This window comes from Drosophila willistoni (genome assembly GCF_018902025.1).
Source record: "Drosophila willistoni isolate 14030-0811.24 chromosome XL unlocalized genomic scaffold, UCI_dwil_1.1 Seg141, whole genome shotgun sequence".
In the NCBI taxonomy this organism is placed as follows: domain Eukaryota; kingdom Metazoa; phylum Arthropoda; class Insecta; order Diptera; family Drosophilidae; genus Drosophila; species Drosophila willistoni.
In genome coordinates, this window is record NW_025814052.1 from 3,491,865 (window position 1) to 3,511,792 (window position 19,928).

Here is a 19,928-nt window from a genome sequence, read left to right on the forward strand (position 1 = left end):
GTGTATATGTAGGTAAATATAATTTAAGACTTTCCCAAGAATACATAGAAATGATTTAGATTAGTTTGGCCTTCTTAGCACTAATTCTTGTGGAGAGAGTTCTCAATTCTTATATAGACACACACATGCACACTACCCACACACACTACACCCTACACACACACACACACACACACACACACACATATGACACACACTCCTGGCTAAAGAACACGAATATAATTAAATATGACATTTTAAATGTACAATTGAAAATGAAAGACGACGTCATGAAACGCAAAGGTTTTTTGTTTACCCATTCACAACGGGAAACCGTGTACTCCTACATATCCTCACTGACGACCTCTCACTCTCTATGTGTGTGTGTGTGTGTGTGTGTAGTATGGGTGGCTGGCTGGGTGTGCGTGTGTGTATGCCCATGTATACTTTCTATTTTTTGTTTTTTTACTTTCAGTTATAGTAGTGACTGCTGGAATATTATTTTTTTTTTATCGCCGGAGGATACTGTGTGCTAATTGTTGTTACTATTTACGCGTTTTCGTCGTCATCATCATCGCCACTCATCGTTGTCCTTGTTTGGGATTGCCTAAATTGATTGAATAACGATTGCTGCGATTGTTGTTGTTGTTGTTGCTGTTGCTTTTGTTGTTTAGATCTCTGGCTATGCAAAGAGCAGCCATCCGATGCACAAAAAAGCCAAATAGAGAAACATTCGGGATAGGGCCTGTTCATCTTCATTCTGAGTCTGTCCACGATTGGCAGCTGAGCGAGAGAGAGAGAGAGAGAGAGAGAGAGAGAGAGGGAGCAATGATATATTATGAATAAGAAAGAGGTGGAATTAACTTACCGCCAGCTTGGCGAGCTTCAAAATTTAACGAGGATGTAAAGAAACCAAATGGAAAGGCGCCAATTCCAAAGGACATGTGGAAGCCATCACCGAAACCAAAACCAGGAAAACCAGGCGCTGGGTCTGGCTCTGTACGTTGCCCAGCTGGTCGCGGTGGTACCTTGTTTCTATTGCAACGATAGGACAACAATTAAATGGTTTCCATGCGGGATATGTATGTATGTATATAACTTACCGTGGATCCTCTTGGCGTGTACTATTCCGTCCATAGAGCGGTATGACTTTATCCTTATCGACGGCTGCCTTGCAAACGGGGCATAATTTACGATTTGGTCGCGTCAATAGCCATTGATGGAGACATGGCCAACAGAATAGATGCCCACACATGCTGACCACTGCATCTTTTGCTGTATCCAGACAAATATTGCACTCATATAGAGACTCCTCTTGTTCTTTATCCTTTTCATCAGTTCCTGATGCTGTTGATGTTGAAGCTGATGCTGATGATGATGTTCCTGCTGCTGATGATGATGATGATCCAGCTGCATTTGCCGATTCGCTATTGTTTATTGGTGATTCATTCAGATCGGCAATATTACCACTAGCCAGGGCACTGCCTGTAAAGGAATATGATGTACTGGTAGTCGATGTTCCGACATTTGACATTTCTTTAGTAGTTGCTTCTGTTGTCGATCCCTTTCCTGTTGCACGTTGACGCAAAGTCTGTTCCGGTTCAGTTTCTATTTTGGCCCAGCCAATATTTTGAGTGTCCACAATGGGACTAACACCGCTGCCAACTCTATTGGCAGCTGCCCTCGATGTGGTAGGCAATTGTAGCTCCTCCATCATCCAATCTCTGTATGACAAAAAATATTGTCCGCTTTTTATTTATCGCTTTCTGTTATTTCTTAATGTTTGATTGGTTCTCGGTTCCTTTTGCACTTTCTCTAAGCGACGTCACACTGCAAAAAATATAGAAAATGCAATTTCTTAGTTTGATTTCATATATACATATATGTATGCAATACAGTATAGTACATTGATGTTTGCTCTCAATATTGCCATCGTGGGAACAAATGCGGCTGAAACTAATTGGCAAAATTGGGACCTACATGATGAGGGGGTGGACGATTGGGGTGATGGGTGTGTGGGTGGTGAAAACCTACAAATACAGAAAATACTTTCTAACCAACCAAAACAAAGCCAATCAATCAATCAATCAATATTACACTCTATGGTAGAATTGGCTGCAGTTTTGAGACTCACCTTAAAATGCAATCATTACGTTTCTTCCAAAATTTTATTATCTGATAATATCGAAAATTTATAACCAAAATCAAGAGAGAAAATGAAATTCAAGTTTTTTGATTTATTTATCAAATGTAAATGATATTATCTACTTCTTATGTGTGTGTGTATATAGATCTTGATCACAACTAAAACGAAATTCTTTTACTTCAACGATATTTAAAAAACGCTAAAATGATAAAACTTTGAATTCATATTTAACTTAATCTAAAGCTAATTAACTTTTTATTGAAAGGTTTTTTTTTATGTTTTCAGACCTTTTGTTCTTTAAGTGTAGCGAAAAATCTAGAACTTTGATTCGAACCTCAGCTGATTTTATTTTTTTTTCCGTCAAGCTTCAACCAGTTGTGAATTACAAGTGCGTACAAACTGATGACGATGAGAAAACTACACGCCAACAGTTGATTGGGCGTTTTTCAAGCTGAAAACAGTTGTTTAAAGCGAAAATGCTTGGTGTTAAGTTCCACCCTAATCCATGTGCATAGCGAGGGGTTTTCAACTGAGCTGACCCCTCCCTGCTTCCCGCACAAAAAGAGAAAGATCCTGGGCTACGCCCTTGTGTATACTAAGTTTAGGTTTCTGTTATATTATTGCTTATCTCTTACACTTAATGGCCATGACTTGGATTAATCGTGATTAATGTAGAATAATCAGGCAATTATGCAGTTTATCTTTAGTGCAATGGATTAATCAAATAGATAGAAAATATTTCGTAAGCATTCTTTTGTGACATACTGTTTGGAATTTTTTTTGTTGTTGTTTTTCTAGAGTTTTTGAATTCGTTCTCGTTTCTGCTAATTAACAGTATTCGATATGCAACTTTCGACACTAGACCAAATTACTTTAAAGTTTGGAATTGAGTGTAGGGCAATGTGAAGGCTATATTCCAATGTGTGTGTGTGTTGGGGGGATGTGGAGGGGTGGAGCGTATACACACACACACATACATATGACATACATACAATTGAGTTTTGGAATTAGATAAACATTTGTATGTTTTGTGCATATCATGGAAAAAATATTTTTTTTTAATACGCTAATCATTAGACAACAAGAACGTTGAAACGCGTGATGTTTATATTATTATTCCGGTAATATCAGGTGCCGTTTTTGGAGGGGCAAAGGTTTGGGTGTAGTGTGTGTGGGGAGGGGGAGCGGTCAGCAGGTGGTAGTGATGAAGTGATGAGGCTTTGGGTGTGTGTGTGTGTGGGGGGCAGGGAGGGGATTGGGGGAGTGAGGCGACATTCTTCAAGGTAGAAGACAGCTTTTAGCTGATGTGTACTTTGCCTTTTGACAGGCTATACAAAAACACACACAAATACACTTTGACATGAAATGTATATTAAATTTACACACACACACACGCACACACATACATGTATGAAACATATGTATTGTTTTTGTTATGGTTTTTATGGCAAAAATTTGCCTTAATATTTTTGTGCTTTAAAAAAAACTGCTGTAGCTTAGTTTTCTCTTACACTTTGGTTTGCAGAAATCACCGTTATATGTGTTTTTCCATGCAAAAAATAATGTCATTTACTTGTGTTTTGCGTATTTCGTTTCCTTTTTATTTTTGATACCGATGGCGATATATCGATATCGACAAATCGAATTCGAAGGTATTCAGTGTTGTTAAGTGTTCAAGTAATTATCGATTAACAATAGTATTGCGATGGTAAACAGTTAACCAACACCAGAAATACCAACTAAAAAGAAAATAAATAAATACAATCGAAAGCAACAAAAACACAACAGAATCTAGTATTATTAACATAAAGTGTTCGAGCAACAAATTGAAAGCATACAGACACACAAAGACCGCAAACACACACACTCACACACAATGTGGCCGAAGTTCTAGCAAGCAGCTGAAAGACATGCAAAGTGCATCGGAAGTTTTATTTATTTTTTTTTTTTTAATTAATAATTGTTTATTATGTTAGCAACTAAAATGATGAGACAACATCAGCAACAATTGCAAAGTGCATTTAACATATGAAACAGAAAAATGTGAACAATAATGTGAGAGATAAGTGAGGAAACAATAACAAAGCGGTTTAATTAAGAACGTAGTGAACAAATGCGCTATATATATGCATATATATATATATACATATGTATATTTACGTAGATAAAATATTACAATAAACAAAATAACAACACCAGCAACAAAAGACAAGCGAATGCGAAAGAAAGGCAAACTGAAAGAAAGCGGCAAAAGTGAAAATTGGGCCAACAAAAACAACAACAACACCAAATGAAACCTCAATAATAAATAAAAAATCAAAAATAAATATATACTTAATATTATTTGAATTTGATTCTAAATTACAAAAATGGAATTCCTAACGAATTTTATAAAAAATCCCCAGACCATTTTGTGTGAGTAATATTTAAAAATTTTTTAATATTTTCAAATTTCTTGAGTATTAACTTTATTCCTTTTTACTCTTCTTATTCTTTTTCTTTAAAAAAAAAATAAAAATTTGTTTCCCATTTTTTCGATCTTTTTCAATGTGTTCTTTTTTTTATATATATAACTCTATATATGTGTTTATATATATGTGTATATATATATAATATCGGCATTAGCATCGTACATCGATCTGGATTATTCACTATGGCTATATCGCTTTCTAACGCCGCTGATTGTCACATTCCTGCTGCCTTTGGTCTTTGTTGCACTCATTTACATATCATTCTTGGTGCTCTTCATCTACAAATTGCACAGGTAATAACAAAAAAATAAAACAAATGTATAATATTATTATCTACTTACTAATAAACACGCAGGCACATACGAAGATATAGTAGACAACAAGTCATCGAAACTAGTTAACTTTCCCTTATCATTTTCTAATAAGAATTTTTAGTAGATAACATTTGTCAATAAAAAAAAACTTTTACCATATAGCAAATGCCGGTAGAATAATTATAATGACCATTATATTGGATAGTTAGGAAAGTTAGTTTAAAGTAATCCTAAACTTAGCATTAAGCTTAAATTTTTATGTTGAAAAGGTAATCAAATTAAAGTGGTCTTATTCAATATCCAACACATTCTTATTGGGTCATGTTATATATCGGGAATACTACTAGGATTTTAAAGTAGTCTTATTCAATATCCAAATTTCTTATAAGAAGGTCCTAGATATTCTCATGAAATATGAAGTGTTTGACAGTTTTAAGAACATATAAGGAACATATTTAAATCTATTCTGAGGCCGATTTTAAGCTAAACTAAATATTTAGATATTTTCGATAGATAACTGAGATTATAACTAAGTAAGAGATTAACCTCTATTCTAAGGCTAAGGCTATATACCTAAAGTAGTATATTCCTACATAAACCTCTGTCTAACTCAGTTATTTATTAACAATTCTCTCAAATCACTCAAGAAAAAACATTGAAAATTTATTTATTTTGTTTTTGGAACCAAATGCAAAGTTCTCTTGACGCGTTTTCCAAGTGTTTTCAAACTTATTTTGGTCAATGAACTGGAAACACAATACCAAAAACAAAAAAGTTGTGTACTAAAGACATTTGTATGTACCTACATATGTAACTTTGTGTGTGAATGTGAAAAACTCTCGACCATGCAATTGAACTGAAAACTTCATGCTGATTGCGCAGAATTTGGGCCCTAAAGTACCCAAAGTACCAACCATTTTCCACCATTTCATTGGATTGTCTACGTTTTTGTTTTTTTAGTCTTTAAAGCTCTCCAAGTCGTCGCTTGTAACAGGAGCGAATGCACAGTGTTTCCAAGTTTTGGGGCTAAAACAAAAAAAAAATTGGTTTAAGATTCCAGACATATTCTTAAAGAACTCTGATCTACACTGGGTTTGAAAATAGAATTCAATATTAAATAAATATATCTAGTTTTTAATAGTTTGAAACCTTTGTATCTTAAGTTTTGAGAAATCCTGTAAAGTTTACTTTATAGGGCCCCAAACGAGGTCTTTGGTTATTGTGTTTCGCTCCTGTTCGTGCTCAACTGTTAAGCAAATGATCTTCCTCTTTCCCTTTCCCTGTGTCTGTTTGGTGGCAACTTTTACTTGGCTGACTTTGCATTTTGAAAATATATATATATATGTATAATATGTATGTATATGTAAAGGTATATATTTATACAAATGTCGGTATATCTTTTTTGACCATTTTTAACCCTTTTAGTTAATAACTTTTGTTGTTGTTGTTGTTACTTCCAACTCTCTAACGAACCGGTTCTACCATGCTAATTAACTTAAATGTGGATAAACATTTCTCAAAAGATAGCCACTAGACCAAATAGCTACCCTACTAGATACATTCGATGTATCATTAGACACTTCTCATTGATTCTAAATGAATTGTGGTCAAAAGGTCAGTGAACAATTTGCAATTATATAAAACACACACACACACACAATGAGATATTGAATACATATTTACTAAATACATTTCTAGCTAAAATGTCGTGGCCTTCGATAGTAGAAAGCTTTTGTTTTGTTTCTCAATTTTATTTCACTTCTTGCCCGATAAGCACTTCAATTCACTGTCATTGCTCGATCAATATAGGGTGCATATATGTACATATATACCCTGTAAATATATATATACGAGTATATTGGGTATAACTATGTTATGTACATTTCTTTATCTATTTAGAAATTTCACTCCAATTTAGTTTATCGAATAACTGCAGAGTATTTCTGACCTATATACATATATGTACCAATATAAAAAACATTTCTGATATTTCTGTTGTTATTTGTTGTTCTGATAAGCAAAAGCCCTCATGGGCAGCAGACCAAGAGGTGGGGATGGGTGGGAAAGATAGGGAGAGAAAGAAAAGTTTACTAAGCGCTTACTAATAGCTGCGTATCAGTTCATGGACAAAACAACGCCATCAATGCCATCAGACCCAATTTGTCATAAAAGTAATCACAGGAATTATAGAACCATAAAAAAATTACACTTAAATTAATTTTGTTTCCCATTTTTATGTCATTCCGCCTTCTCCTGATTATAAAATAAACTCATTATATAACTTTTTCAAAGGGAATGAGGCAATAATTCAGTCTGATCAATCTTTAGCCGATTTCAATAAGTAACATTTCAATTTTGAAAGAAATCATTTCAACTTAAAATATTATATTCCATAAATTTACTAAAATGAATATTGAAAATATTTAGCTGTGCTTTGTAATTGTTTATCTTTCTTAGAACATAAACAAGAACCACTAGAGTGGCTAACATTTAAGTTTAGAATTAATATTCAAAGCTTTAAAAAGAGATATTACATTTGAAAATCGGTCGAAACGCAAATCTTAAGGTTTTTTTTTGAAAATTCATTTGACAAAAATTGCTATAAAACCAGATAAAAAAAAAACAATGAATATATACTTATATGTATTCTGATAATGCTACTGATTTATCGTTTAACTTGTTCTACAATCATTGGGAAAATTTCTATGCTTCTTTGAGTTCTTTACAATAGAAAACTTTTTATCAAAAATTTCTATCGAAAAATATATAGAAGCATTTTATTTTGGTCTAATGGTGCGTGCAATTTCTAAACATTATCAGCTGAGCGTACAATTTCTATACCATTGAGTTGCCATGGCATGCAGTTTCTGTTGTCTCTCCGACGCCTCTAATTAATTGCAAAATTGATAATTGTATTTAAATTTAGTTTGGCAATGGCCATGGCAATGACAATGCCAATGCCCATGACAGGTGTTATCAGTGTTTGAAATAAATCAATGAGTTCACACACAACACTCAAAACACAAAACACAAGGTGTTTTCTGTTTTGTTTCATAGTTCTTTCGAATGGCAACGCATTAACGACCTCGTCCTATTCCCTTACGACACTGATAACAAAGGGCAACAACACGCACTGATCATTACGAATCACAATCATTCACATAAAAAAAAAGAACAAAAAACTTGAAAACATTCAAAATGATGAGGTGGAAGAACGATATCGATCCTTATAACATTTCTGTCTTACCTATTTTAAATGGAATTCAAATGGATTTCTTCTTAATTTCTTTTCTTTCTTTAGTAGGCCATAAAAAACGTCTTAAATATAAAGAAATATCTAGATTCTAGAAGATAGAATATTAATAGAAAATTATTTAGAATTAGTATGGGAATCTGTTGGATATTTCGAATTTTAATCACTTTCAATGACTTAAGTTGCCATTTTTAGTATTTCTCTTAATATAAACGTATATGGAAAACATTTTCAATAACTTCTTAAATTATAGGTTTAATTTCAGATTAATATTTTGCAGATTTTTGTTAAACTTAGTATTTGTATAATCATTTTAGATTCAAGTGTTTGTGCCTAATTTCATAAAGATCGTATTACTATATATGTATTAAAACTCCCATGGGAAAAGATTAGTCGAAAAAAATGAGTTTTAGAAAAAAAAAACTTATTAATTTGCGATGCCAAGAAAAGAATATTGATAATAAAATGTGTGATGATTATGTATATGTATATATATTCATGTTAAATCAATTACTTTCTTCTTCTTCTTTTTCTATATGTATATTCTTGTTAAATCAACTTTTTTAACCTAACAAATCTCTATAAATTTTAAATCTTAGGCAAGTTATTATGCGAGCCGTGCAATCGGATCGAAATTTCTGGCAAGTGGGCCGTAAAATTGTGGCCGCCATTTGGGATGCACATGCTCGGATTTATCATGGCTATGAGGTGATTGGTCTGGAGAATATACCACAGGAGGGACCCGCCTTGATCGTGTACTACCATGGCGCGATCCCCATTGACATGTACTATCTGAACTCGAGGATGCTGTTACAGCGAGAGCGCTTAATTTACACGATCGGTGATCGTTTCCTATTCAAATTACCCGGCTGGGGCACCATCTCGGAGGCATTTCATGTCAGTCCCGGCACAGTGCAGTCATGTGTGAGTATATTGCGGGATGGCAATCTGCTGGCCATATCGCCGGGCGGTGTTTACGAGGCGCAATTCGGAGATCATTATTATGAGCTGTTGTGGCGGAATCGTGTGGGTTTCGCCAAAGTGGCCCTGGAGGCCAAAGTGCCAATAATACCCTGCTTTACGCAAAACTTGCGTGAAGGTTTCCGTCAGGTGGGCATATTTCGTACATTCTTTATGCGTTTGTACAATAAAGTCCGTATACCGGTGTACCCCATCTATGGTGGGTTTCCAGTTAAATTTCGCACCTATTTGGGTGCGCCCATTGCCTATGATGAGAGCCTGTCGCCGCAGGATCTGCAAGTGAAGGTGAGTCTGAGCGAATCCCAATTGAAACCCAATGATTGATCAAATCTTCTTTCTGTCTGCGTGTGTGTTTTGGGTTTTAGGTAGCCACCGCCATTGAGGAACTCATTAATCGGCATCAGCGACTTCCTGGCAGTATCCTGTGGGCTCTCTTGGATCGATTGCCGTCTGCCTTTAGACGACGTAGCGATAGCCTTAATCTCAGCAACACTCAGACGAAAAAGAAGGATCAATAGCCCAGAAATTCTTCTTCTTCGATGGGGGAAGAAACATAATTGTGAAATCAATGGATAGAATCAATACGAAATGGAGAAAAAAGACAGTAGAGAGTAGAATAGAAAATGCAAGAGATTCTCAGTCCATCTTCTGTCTCTGTTAGTCACAAATGTGTGCTACTATGCAGCCATAAAGACTTTGTTCCATGTACTTCATCATTTACATATATATGTACATACATACACATACATGCATATATATGTATTTGATAAATTTTTATATGTTACTTAATTCTTTTTATTAACCTATATATATATTTTTATATCTGTCGTAATACTTCCGTTTAGTGGTTATTCCAGTTCTAGTATCTCTCTCTCTCTCTCTCTATCTCTCACTCAGTCTTGCTAGCTTCTTTCTTAAGTGCAATAATAATATATTTAACGTTTAAAATTGTTAAAAACTTTTTTATGGCCAAACAATCCGATATGGATCTTCCTCTCGAAATTTTGTTGGTCGAACAAACTGAATTGAGTTTATTTTCTTTTTGATTTCATTTTTTTTTTTGTTTTTACTACTTTAGCGTAATTTTAGCCACATTAAAACAATTAACAAATTTGTCATACTAATTGGGTTTGTTCTTTTTTTTTATTTTTATTTTTTCTGAACTGGTGTGAATGTGTGTTGTGTGTCCATTGTGTGTGATATAAATAAGTGAAACCCCGCCCCCCTCCCCTCCGCCACACCCATTTTTACCTTGTACAATATATTGTAATAGTAATGAAGGAATTTTGTTTAAGATTTTTAGTCTGAAAAGTGAATAAAGAAAAGTTAACATTGATTTCCCATTGAAAAAATGAGGAAACTATACTATAAATAAATAAAATAAAATTAAAAAAAAAAAAAAAACTAACTATAAACTATATAAACTGATTTGTCAAGAGTTTTATTTCTATAAAAGATTATCAATATTTTGGTTTGCCTAATTGTTGATATTCATATGATTCATGTTTTAGTTCATTTACTTGGATAAGAATTACAATTACAAATTACATCTTGTTTTTTAAAGAGAGTTCGAAAATCGAACATATATGGCATTTAGTCATGGCTGAAATACTCATTTCAAGGTTAAATCAAGAACCTGAACTCACTCTTGATATGACATATCATTAAAACAATTGAGTAATTAAGAATAAAACAATTTCAGGGTCTAATCCAGGTGTGTGCAGCTGGGTGAAAGGTATGGCAAAAAGTTAATGAATATCAAATGATCTATTTGAAATTACCTAAAATTCAATTTTATGGTATACATTTTGAATTGAACATTGAACAGAGAATTTTTTATCAGATTTGTTTTTTTTTTTTTACATGAAAAATCGTTTAATATATAAAAATCGTTTAATGTAAAAAAAGGAAAAAAGAAATATTACTTAACTTACATACGTAACTGTTAATTAAAAACAATAACTAAATTTTATAGATTTGATAACTATTTGACTTTAAAAAATGATGTTATACTCTTGCTACCTCTGGCCCCTTTGGCCAGAGCCTTCTCTTTGGCCGTCATAGAGTGCTCTTTGAGGGGAGTTGGCGCTACTGGAGTTGGCGGGGAGCCACCGCTATCACTGTCAATCAGGCCACTCTTCTTTAGCTCTGTGTTTTGGTCCTGTTCGGATTCCGCATTCAATTTGATCTTCTTGCTTTGGGCGCCGCCAGCTTGTCCTTGTTGGGATTTGCGCTTTTGTGCTGCATTCTTCTCCTCTGCCAGAGCTTGGATCTCTTTGGGTATGTCCAGATAGTGGGTTAGCATCTCATGCAGATCGATGTCCAAGTAACGTCCCACAATATCACAAGCCATACGCAGGTAGTCCACATCACTGGAGTTATTCTCCACTTGCAGTTTCTCGCTGCGCACAAAATTTTGCGATTGAGCTGCATTCTGTCCGCAATGGATTTGTTTGGCCTTGAGCACGGCCTGCACCTGGCGGGTCTTCAAGGCCAGCCAGGCCATAGTGCGTTCGGCATTGTATTTGTAAAATGTTAGGTCTCCCGAGACCTTTACATCGGCAATGCACTTCAGTCCCTGGCTGGGCACAAATTTCGTGAGTAGCCGTGTAGTTGATGAATCCTCCACGGCAATAGAGTCCAGAGATATGGCTTCTGAAGATTATATAAAATGTAATTAGGCGGGTCAGTTCATGGGGCCAGGGACAACTTACTCTGGTCACAGTGCTTCCTTAAATGATGAACTGCCAGCAGTGTGGGATCCAAGGGCATGGTCATATAGATTTTGCCATTGGAGCACACTTCATTGTTGATTAACCAGCTCCTTCTGGGTTCGGCATATTCCAGTAATTCCATAATCTGGCCATTCGGATGGGTTATAAACAAGGCCGATTGCCCTTTGCCTGGGTGATGGAAACGTTCGAGGCACAAACGACCAGAGCTAGCATCTTCCAGTTCTAGAAGAGATTTCGAGACAAACAGGATTTTCTTCAGAGCAGAGACTGTGGTTGGCTTTGCGGCGGCTTCAGGATCCGGCTTTGGTTGGCTGGAGCGTGTGGATTTTTTACTCATTATTTTAGAAACACAAAACCAAATCAAAAGTACATAAACAATACCAAACACGCGCGTTTATTGGTGATGGTTAAAATTAATCGATAGGTTTTGCTCCGGAATGTCGATTAATCGATACATTTTGCTCCGGAATGTCGATTAACCGATAGAAATTTTAAATTGTTAAGGTTGCCAGACAAACAGTGGAGCTTTTCCGTTGCCTACAAATGAGCGCAGATGCCAGATATCCGTTAGCATCACGATAAAAAAAACCCCGAAATTTTTTGGTCAGTTGTTGTTGTGTGCGCTCCCACGCTAAATGCTCGCTCACGTTCTGGCTATAGACCAAAACTCTCGCTGCTCTCCCCACTCCTGCTGCTGCCCAACGAAGTTGTGTATGCCTCGAGGGTGAAGGGCGGGCCATAAACATTTGCCAAAGGAATACAATTGGTTAAATTTGTTGTTGTTTTGTATACTTTTTTTGAGTTTTTTTGGCATCAAAGTGAAAAAGCATCAACAACAAATAAATGAGAATCCAAAATGATTAAAAGAGTATAGAGTGGTGGGTAATAAAGTGTCGTCACACAGAAAGAAAATTTTCTTGGCCATTCGAGTGAGTGAGTTAGTGTGTGCCTGTGTATGTGTGTGTGCCAGTGTAATGGTGAAACAAATTTTATAATAGACTTTAGAAATTTAAAATATTGTTGAATCCTGTGGTGTTTTTGTTTTTATTTGTGGATCATTTTATATAAGATTTTAAGCTCAAAACGCACAAAAGTATGCAGCTGAAAATTGCATTGTCGTTGTCGTCTGTCAAGGACAAAACAAAACGCCCTGCCATGTGAGTGTATATGTGAGATAGCAGCAACAACAAGAACAACAACCACAACAACAACGAGAGAAAGTAGCACAAAAGCAGCAGAAACAGATACGAAAACAAAACAAAAGGACAAATCACACGAGACTTAAAACGCAGAAGAGAGTGAGTGAGCCAGCGAGTCATAGAGATAGAGAGAAAGAGGGAGATAGCACGAGAGAAAGAGAGGCTGCTGCAACATTTACTCTCCGCTCCGACCTGCATCCCGCTTCTACTTCAACAATCAACCTCCCTTGGAGGCCAGCCCCATATATACATACACACACACGCTCACACACACCACGGCACGGACATTTGGCGCCAGTCCGGACGTACAGACAGTACAAAGGAAGTGGAAGTGAAAAAGGAAGAGGAAGCGAGGCAAGACTACAAAGGGAGAGCTAGAGGCAGCCAGGACCACCATGTGGTGGTTACACGCTCCGCTGCTTCTGGCCCTGCCCCTGCTGTTCCTGCTGCTGTTGCCTCAAAATGTAAGTTCAAGCCCCACTCGCTTGCCCTCGTCACCCCACTCCCTACCCCTTTTGGAAAACATCATCCCTCCCCGCACCCCTCACCAAATCACCGTCAGCGTAATATCATAAATGCTGCATGTTTTTTTTCCTCGCTTTTTCCCCATTGAATGAAACATTTTTTTTTTTGGACACACTTAAATTTAAATATAAAATAAATATTTTAAGAACCCCATCGAATAGAATTTTGCCACAATTTCAATATTTATAATATGTCAAATTTCTGATCAATATCAATAGACAAGTCATTCTGGCCAAATGTGTTTCTCTTCATGTTTTTTTTTCCTCATAATTGACTCGCGTGTTGTGTTTCAGTTCACTCAACCTAAACTGAAGTAAATCAACAGGGTACCAATCAGTGACGGATCTTGAAATGTGAATTTTAGCGAAAATTCGCCCACTAAAGTATGCAATATACAGTCAAATAGCTCGTTTGCCCTCAAAAGTATGAAATAGACAGTCAAATAGTTGGTTTCTTAAACACTTTTACAACGTTTAGATTGCTTTTCAATGCAAACATTGGACTCTTTTTTAAGAAAATAATAAATAAGTTTTGATGCCAATTGCAAATTTCCCACATTTCATATGCCCAAATCCGCCTTTGACCCAAAAGACTAAACGGTTATGGGGGATATTCACACTCGTTTGGAACTAGTTAATTAATTATTTATAATACTGAAACTTACAATTTCCACAGGGAGCCACAATGACCTTAACCATACAAGTTTTTCCCTTGGCGTGCCCCGCCCACTGTTAATAATTATACATATATATAATATTAATGATTATGTATAGGGGTCAAAAGTCCTTAAAATTTGATTAAGATGACGACATTTGTCTTTAAACTAACTAACCTTACCCTTAGCCTTTAGACCCCCTTGGTGTTGCGTTTTTGTTTCGCTATTGACAATGACATTTGCATTCCAATTCCAAGTAAAAACAAACAAACAGACAGAGAGACAGACAAACAGACAAAAGGGTAGACAGACAGACAGACAGATAGATGGATAGATAGATAGACAGACGAGACTAATTTCCATGTGTTTATTTATTCATTTCTTTTATTGCCAGGTAACCGCTCGCTTCTGTGAGGGCGGCCACATCTGCTCCCTGCCACGGGAATGCTGCACCCAGGGTTGCTGTCCACCATATCAAGGTGGCCCAAGACAATTGCCACAACCATCGGAGCATGTGCTGAATTTGTTTTTCATCAGCCATTGGTTCTTTTGGTAAGTTATAAGTCAGATCGAGACTAAGTTTTAAGTTTTAGATCGAGACAATTTCCGGGTTTCTTATGATGTTTTTTTTTTTACTTTCTGTTATGTGCCTGGTCTTGGCTCGTCATGGTCATATTGAGCTCATGAGCTCCCTGGAGGTTACCGTTCAAGGCCCTCCTAAATACGGAGGGCTCTCAACTGATTGGCATTGTATGCCACACGAGATATTATTATTGGCAGCAGTAGCAGCAGCAAAAGGTGGCCCCGGCGCCGGTTTGCGTCAAGTCACAAGTCAAGTCAAGTCGATGGGGCTTATGCAAGCCCACCCCTCGCCCGTTGCCTCCATTGCCATGTTTGCTTCCCACAAACAACAAACTGTCAATACCCAGCCATACCCCAGCCAATCCCCAAAGCGGGCCAAAATGGCAATGCCAACTAATGAGGCCCTACCAATCGACCAACCGACCAACCGACCATCCGACCACCCGTTGTTCGTTGTTGCCCTCTGTGCTCTCTTGCTCTTTTTCTGGTTCACATAATCAAATCTCGAGTCGCCAAAAAGGCAGTTGGCATTTGTTTACGGCAACAGCAGGACCATCTAAACTATATACTATTTCAATTTCAATCTCCAATCTCCATTTCCATTCATCTATGGGATTTTTCATTCAGTCACGTCAACTGCAAACGGAGCAGTAAGACCAACAACCATTTCTTGTACTATTTCACTAGAAACTGTCTCTCTCTCTCTCTGTTTCTTTCTCCAGGTGCGTTGTTGTGGCCGTCATCTTGGCCATCTTGTGTGCCTATTCACTGTGGAAGAAGCGCCGAACCCTTTGCGGTTGGGGCTTCAATGAGCATCACACACAATCTGAGGGCGATTCAGCTGGTTCCTGCTATGCTCCGCCTCAATATAGCCGTTGTAATTCATTTCATCATCCGCCACCGCCATACACAGAGGTAAGTAATCAAGGAGTATTGAAATTTTAGTAATTTTATGTTCTGAAATACTAAAACGGTTCTAAAAGAAATTTAAGAGTTTTCGGAAGTGCGAACACGCCAATCTAATACACATTCCACATGAAATACAGTTTTAAAACTTTGAATCGTGAATCTAAAAAAAGTTTAATCATAAAAGAAAAATTGTTGATTAAGTGAGAGAAATTCGGGAGTTTTTCTTCCTCTTTATCAGCATGACAAGTCGAAAAGTAATCAATATAGTCAAGTCCGTCTGTTTAACTTGATCTCCCGCCCTTAATTTAAAAACTATTCAGTTGAATGGTTAGATTCTTGAGTTGACTAGATCGGAATACTATAACATATTCTTTTCTTATTATTTTCACTTGTAGGTTACCTCCAAACCGGATCTGTATCCGCTCGTCTTCACCTGCAACAGTGACAATGGCAAAGGAAATGGCAGTTCCAGCTACCTTATGGTTCAATATTTTCGCAACTATATTGTACGGCCCGCTGGGTCCTTGAGTGCTGCCAGCACAGTGGACTCCTTGAGTTCCAGTTTCATATGCAATGCAAATGAGGCGAATACATTGGTTCCGCCACCCTATTCCCGGGCAGCCAGTCCGGAATTGGGCTTACATCATTATGTGACGCATGCGCCGCCGCCGCAGCAGCCACCTCCCGCGGCATCAAATCAATTGATGGCCGGACAGTATGGATTACCGCGTTCCGCTTCTCAATTGGTTGATAGTTCAACTAGCGCGGCACAGATGCAGTCCCAGGCGCAGGCTCACGCCCAGGCCCATGCACAGGCTCAGGCGCAGGCGCAGGCACAGGCTCAGGCTCAGGCCCAACATTATGCCACAGTGGCTTTGGGTGGCAATGGAGTTCTTTATAGCACACGACTGCAATCCTCTCAGAGTGGCAATTTCTCGCCGGAGGAGACTGTGCGATCGGGTATGGGTGGCTATCATCTGCAGTCGCAGAGTGACCAGCATTTCCGTTACATGGCCACAAGTAGCAGCAGTCTCAGTGATATTTTCGTCAACAATAGCTGTGTGGCCGGTTTGGGTTCGACTATGATGGACGGAGTGCCTCCGACTAGTGGAACAGCCACCCAGGCGGCATCATTGAGCAGTCTAGCTGCTGGCGGTACACCAGTCATCTATAGTAATGGCTGTATCCAGCCGAATCCTTTACACAATTTGGATACTTGCTGCCAATTGAGTGGCCCAGCGGCTGCTGCAGCTGCTGCTGGGGGAGTTGGAGGAGCAATCGGCGGAGCATCTGGGACCACTGTCAGTTCGGCAGCTTCTGGGGTCAGCAGTTTGGCTAATATTGGCACACCAAGTTCACCACCTCAGGCCACCAGTCCCACGGGTGAGGTGCGAGAAATACTCGATCAGATACGTCAATTGCAGGCGGGCGTCAGTTATGAACAACTTTTACTTGGAGGAGGATTAGGAGGAGTAGCCACAGCCACACCTGCCACAGGTACAAAGCCGCGTCTTCAGCACACTCTATCCACACCAGCAGCAGCCACGCCAGGAGCAGGCACATCTGGCTCTGGATCTGTTTCCGCCTCCGTGTCAGTTAGCTCCTCGATATCGGGAAAGAGTAAAAAGTTTTATGCCCCCAAGCCGCCTAACAAAGCCCTGTATATACCCATGGCCGCCCTGGTCACATCCTCGAATGGCTCTGGCTCGAGTGGTGCTCAACGTTGTGTACTAAAAAGTCCTGTCAGCAGTGTCGTCAGTGGCGCCAGTTTCTTTGTGAATCGAGGTCGTGTGGCTCGCAAGGGTTGGATCTCGCGATCGGCTCCTACAACTCCTGGCAGTGGTCTGCCGCCAAATCGCCTGGGCGACGATAGTCCCTTGCTGCTCAATGAGCATGACGAGGATGTTATCGAGGATGACGATGAGGAAAACGATGAGGACGATGACGACGATGACGATGATGAAGCCGTTGTGTATGGCTGCCCCGAAGTGGAGAAGAACGCCAGACGAGGGGCCAGAGGCAGAGCCAAAATCAACAGTAAAAATAAGTCTCAAACGCAAAGTCGGCTGCAGGGTCAGGGTCAGGGTCAGGGACGGAGCCGTCATCATAACGAATTGGAATAGTAATAGTGAATTGAAAGTTTTATAGTATTAGATTTTCAAATTCCAAATTTCAAAGAAACAACTGAACTTCAAGTTCAACATTACAAATCAAAACCTTACAACATTATAAAAAAAAGATGTTCTCAAGTCCTTGAAATATTTCGGCGCACTTCACACAATTCAGTGAAATTCCAAACAAATTAAAGTCAAAGAAATAAATACATTTATATCATCCATATGTTATGTATTTTGTGTGAGTACAATTGGAATTCCTGTTGATCACTTTGTGCTAGAACCAGTTACGAATTATAAGAAACTAACCAAAAAGGATTCAGTTTGAAAGTGTGTTTGAAAAAGGTTTCCTTTTCCAATAAGCTTCTCGGACTTGTGTCATAGTTTTGATCAAATCTTATTATTTTGTGCACAAACTTTAATTCAATAAATTTTCCATATAGACAGTTGGTGTAGATATAAATTTATATGAAAATATATAAAAACACGAATGTATATGCATATATGTACATATATATATGAAGAGTTGTGTTTTTTTTTATGTGAAAGGCTTTTCCGATCTGCTTATGGATCGTGTTCCTATGACAAAAACTCATATTCCCTGACCCCTTAATAGGGGTCTAGCCGCTTGCAAAACAAACAAACACACAATTTAGTCTAGAAAAAAACGATATACAAATTTGAGTAACTTTCCTTTTTTTTTAAATATTTTGAATTTTGTGTATTATGTATTCCTTGTATAAAACAAAAAAGGGTTATATATAGGATATAGTCAAAGAATCGTTCAGCTAGAAATCTTATACAAAAATGTTGCTTAGACAGGTCTTTTCCCTTGATCCCCGCCCCCTCCCCCTTCGCAAACAATTTTTTCTGTGTTGTCTTTTAAAAAAAACTATGTAGAAGGAAAACAACTTTATAGGCATTCGGGAATTACAAACACGCAAAAAGCAAAGAACAAACACACAACCAAAAAAAAATTGTGTAATAAGACTAAAATGCAAAGAAAACAAAAAATTTAAAATGATAAATAGAAAAAGCATGAGAAATGGGAAAGCAAATTTAGAGTGCAGCAGTGCCTTTTCGACTATAAATAAAAACAAAAAAACGAAAACCAAAAACACAAAAAATCCCTACTGAAAACGAATAAAGAAAAAGAAAACAAATACAACACATTACACAATAAAACAAATCAAAAAAAAAACAACAAAAGACACAAACGCATAGATATGAAATATGAATACTAGTAGAACAATAAATATACCGGAAAAAATATGTTCGGCTTACCGAATTTCGCATACCCTTGCAGTTGACATTTGAAATAGTCAAAAATATCGAATAGTTTGGAAAAATTCATTGTAAAACTGAATTCATAGCTTTATAAGAAACTTTTTTCAAAAATTGGCGCCATTTAATGTATCAGATCAGTATGTCGCAGTCAAAACGCAAGCAGACTTCTCAAACTACCCAAAAGTATGCAGTATAAAGTTTGTATTCTGAGTTCAGGCGTTTTAGTCATTTAGCATTTTCTATATAATTTGATTATGCTGCAAGGATATAGCTACAATTTGAATAATCGAAACGAAACGAATCGAATAACACAATGAGAGAGCACTACAAGAAACAATCCGAAAAAGGCAATATACAAAACGAAAACCAAAAACTTTAGTCTAACAAATTAATTTGAAATGATGAAGAACAAACAGAAGTAGAAAACAACAGCAAATTGAATTAAAAAAAAAAAAAAACTAAATATATATGTATATACATATATGATAATATATATATTTTTAAGCGCACTTACACCAAATTCATTTAGTTTGTCTATCTTTCTTTTCGTTTTTATTTAATACACATTTACATTTTTTACTTAATTAGTTGTAGCTTATTTCATATACATACAATTAATTATAATATTAATAATAAAACTAATAATAATAATAATAATAATGATGATAATAATGATTAAAAGTTTCAATAACAATTAAACAAAAAAAAAAAAAACTTGCAAAATGTTCAAAGCAAAATGAATTGTTGTAATAGAAAACAAAAAAAAGAGAGAAAAAAA

The 19,928-nt window shown here is 37.0% G+C and overlaps 4 protein-coding genes across 6 annotated transcripts; 2 read left to right on the forward strand and 2 right to left on the reverse strand.

Annotated features, from left to right (window-relative positions):
- Positions 1-397: 397 nt before the first annotated feature.
- Positions 398-3,742, reverse strand: LOC6649252 (E3 ubiquitin-protein ligase RNF185). Of its 2 annotated transcripts, none has more exons than XM_023178938.2 (4): positions 3,637-3,742; positions 1,083-1,809; positions 848-1,014; positions 398-762 (listed from the first exon to the last, which is right to left on the reverse strand). In XM_023178938.2, exons 2-4 carry the CDS (start codon positions 1,694-1,696, stop codon positions 662-664), a joined length of 882 nt encoding a protein of 293 aa, XP_023034706.1. In that variant the 5' UTR covers positions 1,697-1,809; positions 3,637-3,742; the 3' UTR covers positions 398-661. The 2 variants fall into 2 exon arrangements, with proteins under 2 accessions (XP_023034706.1, XP_046867193.1); XM_047011237.1 differs by lacking the exon at positions 3,637-3,742 and adding an exon at positions 2,114-2,196.
- A 702-nt stretch (positions 3,743-4,444) lies between these two features.
- On the forward strand, positions 4,445-9,733 carry LOC6649253 (transmembrane protein 68). Its single transcript, XM_023179049.2, has 4 exons — positions 4,445-4,540; positions 4,751-4,889; positions 8,763-9,429; positions 9,510-9,733. The coding sequence occupies exons 1-4, from the start codon at positions 4,495-4,497 to the stop codon at positions 9,660-9,662; spliced, it is 1,005 nt and encodes a 334-aa protein (XP_023034817.1). The 5' UTR covers positions 4,445-4,494; the 3' UTR covers positions 9,663-9,733.
- Positions 9,734-11,038: 1,305 nt separating this feature from the next.
- LOC6649228 (ribonuclease H2 subunit B) lies at positions 11,039-12,274 on the reverse strand. The gene is made up of 2 exons (XM_002071205.3): positions 11,859-12,274; positions 11,039-11,799 (listed from the first exon to the last, which is right to left on the reverse strand). The coding sequence occupies exons 1-2, from the start codon at positions 12,214-12,216 to the stop codon at positions 11,129-11,131; spliced, it is 1,029 nt and encodes a 342-aa protein (XP_002071241.1). The 5' UTR covers positions 12,217-12,274; the 3' UTR covers positions 11,039-11,128.
- A 604-nt stretch (positions 12,275-12,878) lies between these two features.
- Positions 12,879-18,330, forward strand: LOC6649229. Of its 2 annotated transcripts, XM_002071206.4 has the most exons (4): positions 12,879-13,542; positions 14,653-14,810; positions 15,563-15,755; positions 16,145-18,330. In XM_002071206.4, the coding sequence occupies exons 1-4, from the start codon at positions 13,474-13,476 to the stop codon at positions 17,870-17,872; spliced, it is 2,148 nt and encodes a 715-aa protein (XP_002071242.3). In that variant the 5' UTR covers positions 12,879-13,473; the 3' UTR covers positions 17,873-18,330. The 2 variants fall into 2 exon arrangements, with proteins under 2 accessions (XP_002071242.3, XP_023035093.1); XM_023179325.2 differs by lacking the exons at positions 12,879-13,542; positions 14,653-14,810 and adding an exon at positions 15,435-15,490.
- Positions 18,331-19,928: the final 1,598 nt, after the last annotated feature.

Coding starts and splice junctions, on each gene's coding strand:
- LOC6649228 (XM_002071205.3), bottom strand. CDS start 12,216: ATGAGTAAAAAATCCACACGCTCCAGCCAACCAAAGCCGGATCCTGAA. Junction 11,800..11,858: donor AAGGAAGCACTGTGACCAGA/GTAAGTTGTCCC, acceptor TATAATCTTCAG/AAGCCATATCTCTGGACTCT.
- LOC6649253 (XM_023179049.2), top strand. CDS start 4,495: ATGGAATTCCTAACGAATTTTATAAAAAATCCCCAGACCATTTTGT. Junction 4,541..4,750: donor AAATCCCCAGACCATTTTGT/GTGAGTAATATT, acceptor TATCGGCATTAG/CATCGTACATCGATCTGGAT. Junction 4,890..8,762: donor TTCATCTACAAATTGCACAG/GTAATAACAAAA, acceptor TTTAAATCTTAG/GCAAGTTATTATGCGAGCCG.
- LOC6649252 (XM_023178938.2), bottom strand. CDS start 1,696: ATGATGGAGGAGCTACAATTGCCTACCACATCGAGGGCAGCTGCCAAT. Junction 1,015..1,082: donor ACACGCCAAGAGGATCCACG/GTAAGTTATATA, acceptor TCGTTGCAATAG/AAACAAGGTACCACCGCGAC. Junction 763..847: donor TGAAGCTCGCCAAGCTGGCG/GTAAGTTAATTC, acceptor TCTCTCGCTCAG/CTGCCAATCGTGGACAGACT.
- LOC6649229 (XM_002071206.4), top strand. CDS start 13,474: ATGTGGTGGTTACACGCTCCGCTGCTTCTGGCCCTGCCCCTGCTGTTC. Junction 13,543..14,652: donor TGCTGCTGTTGCCTCAAAAT/GTAAGTTCAAGC, acceptor TTTTATTGCCAG/GTAACCGCTCGCTTCTGTGA. Junction 15,756..16,144: donor CGCCACCGCCATACACAGAG/GTAAGTAATCAA, acceptor TTTCACTTGTAG/GTTACCTCCAAACCGGATCT.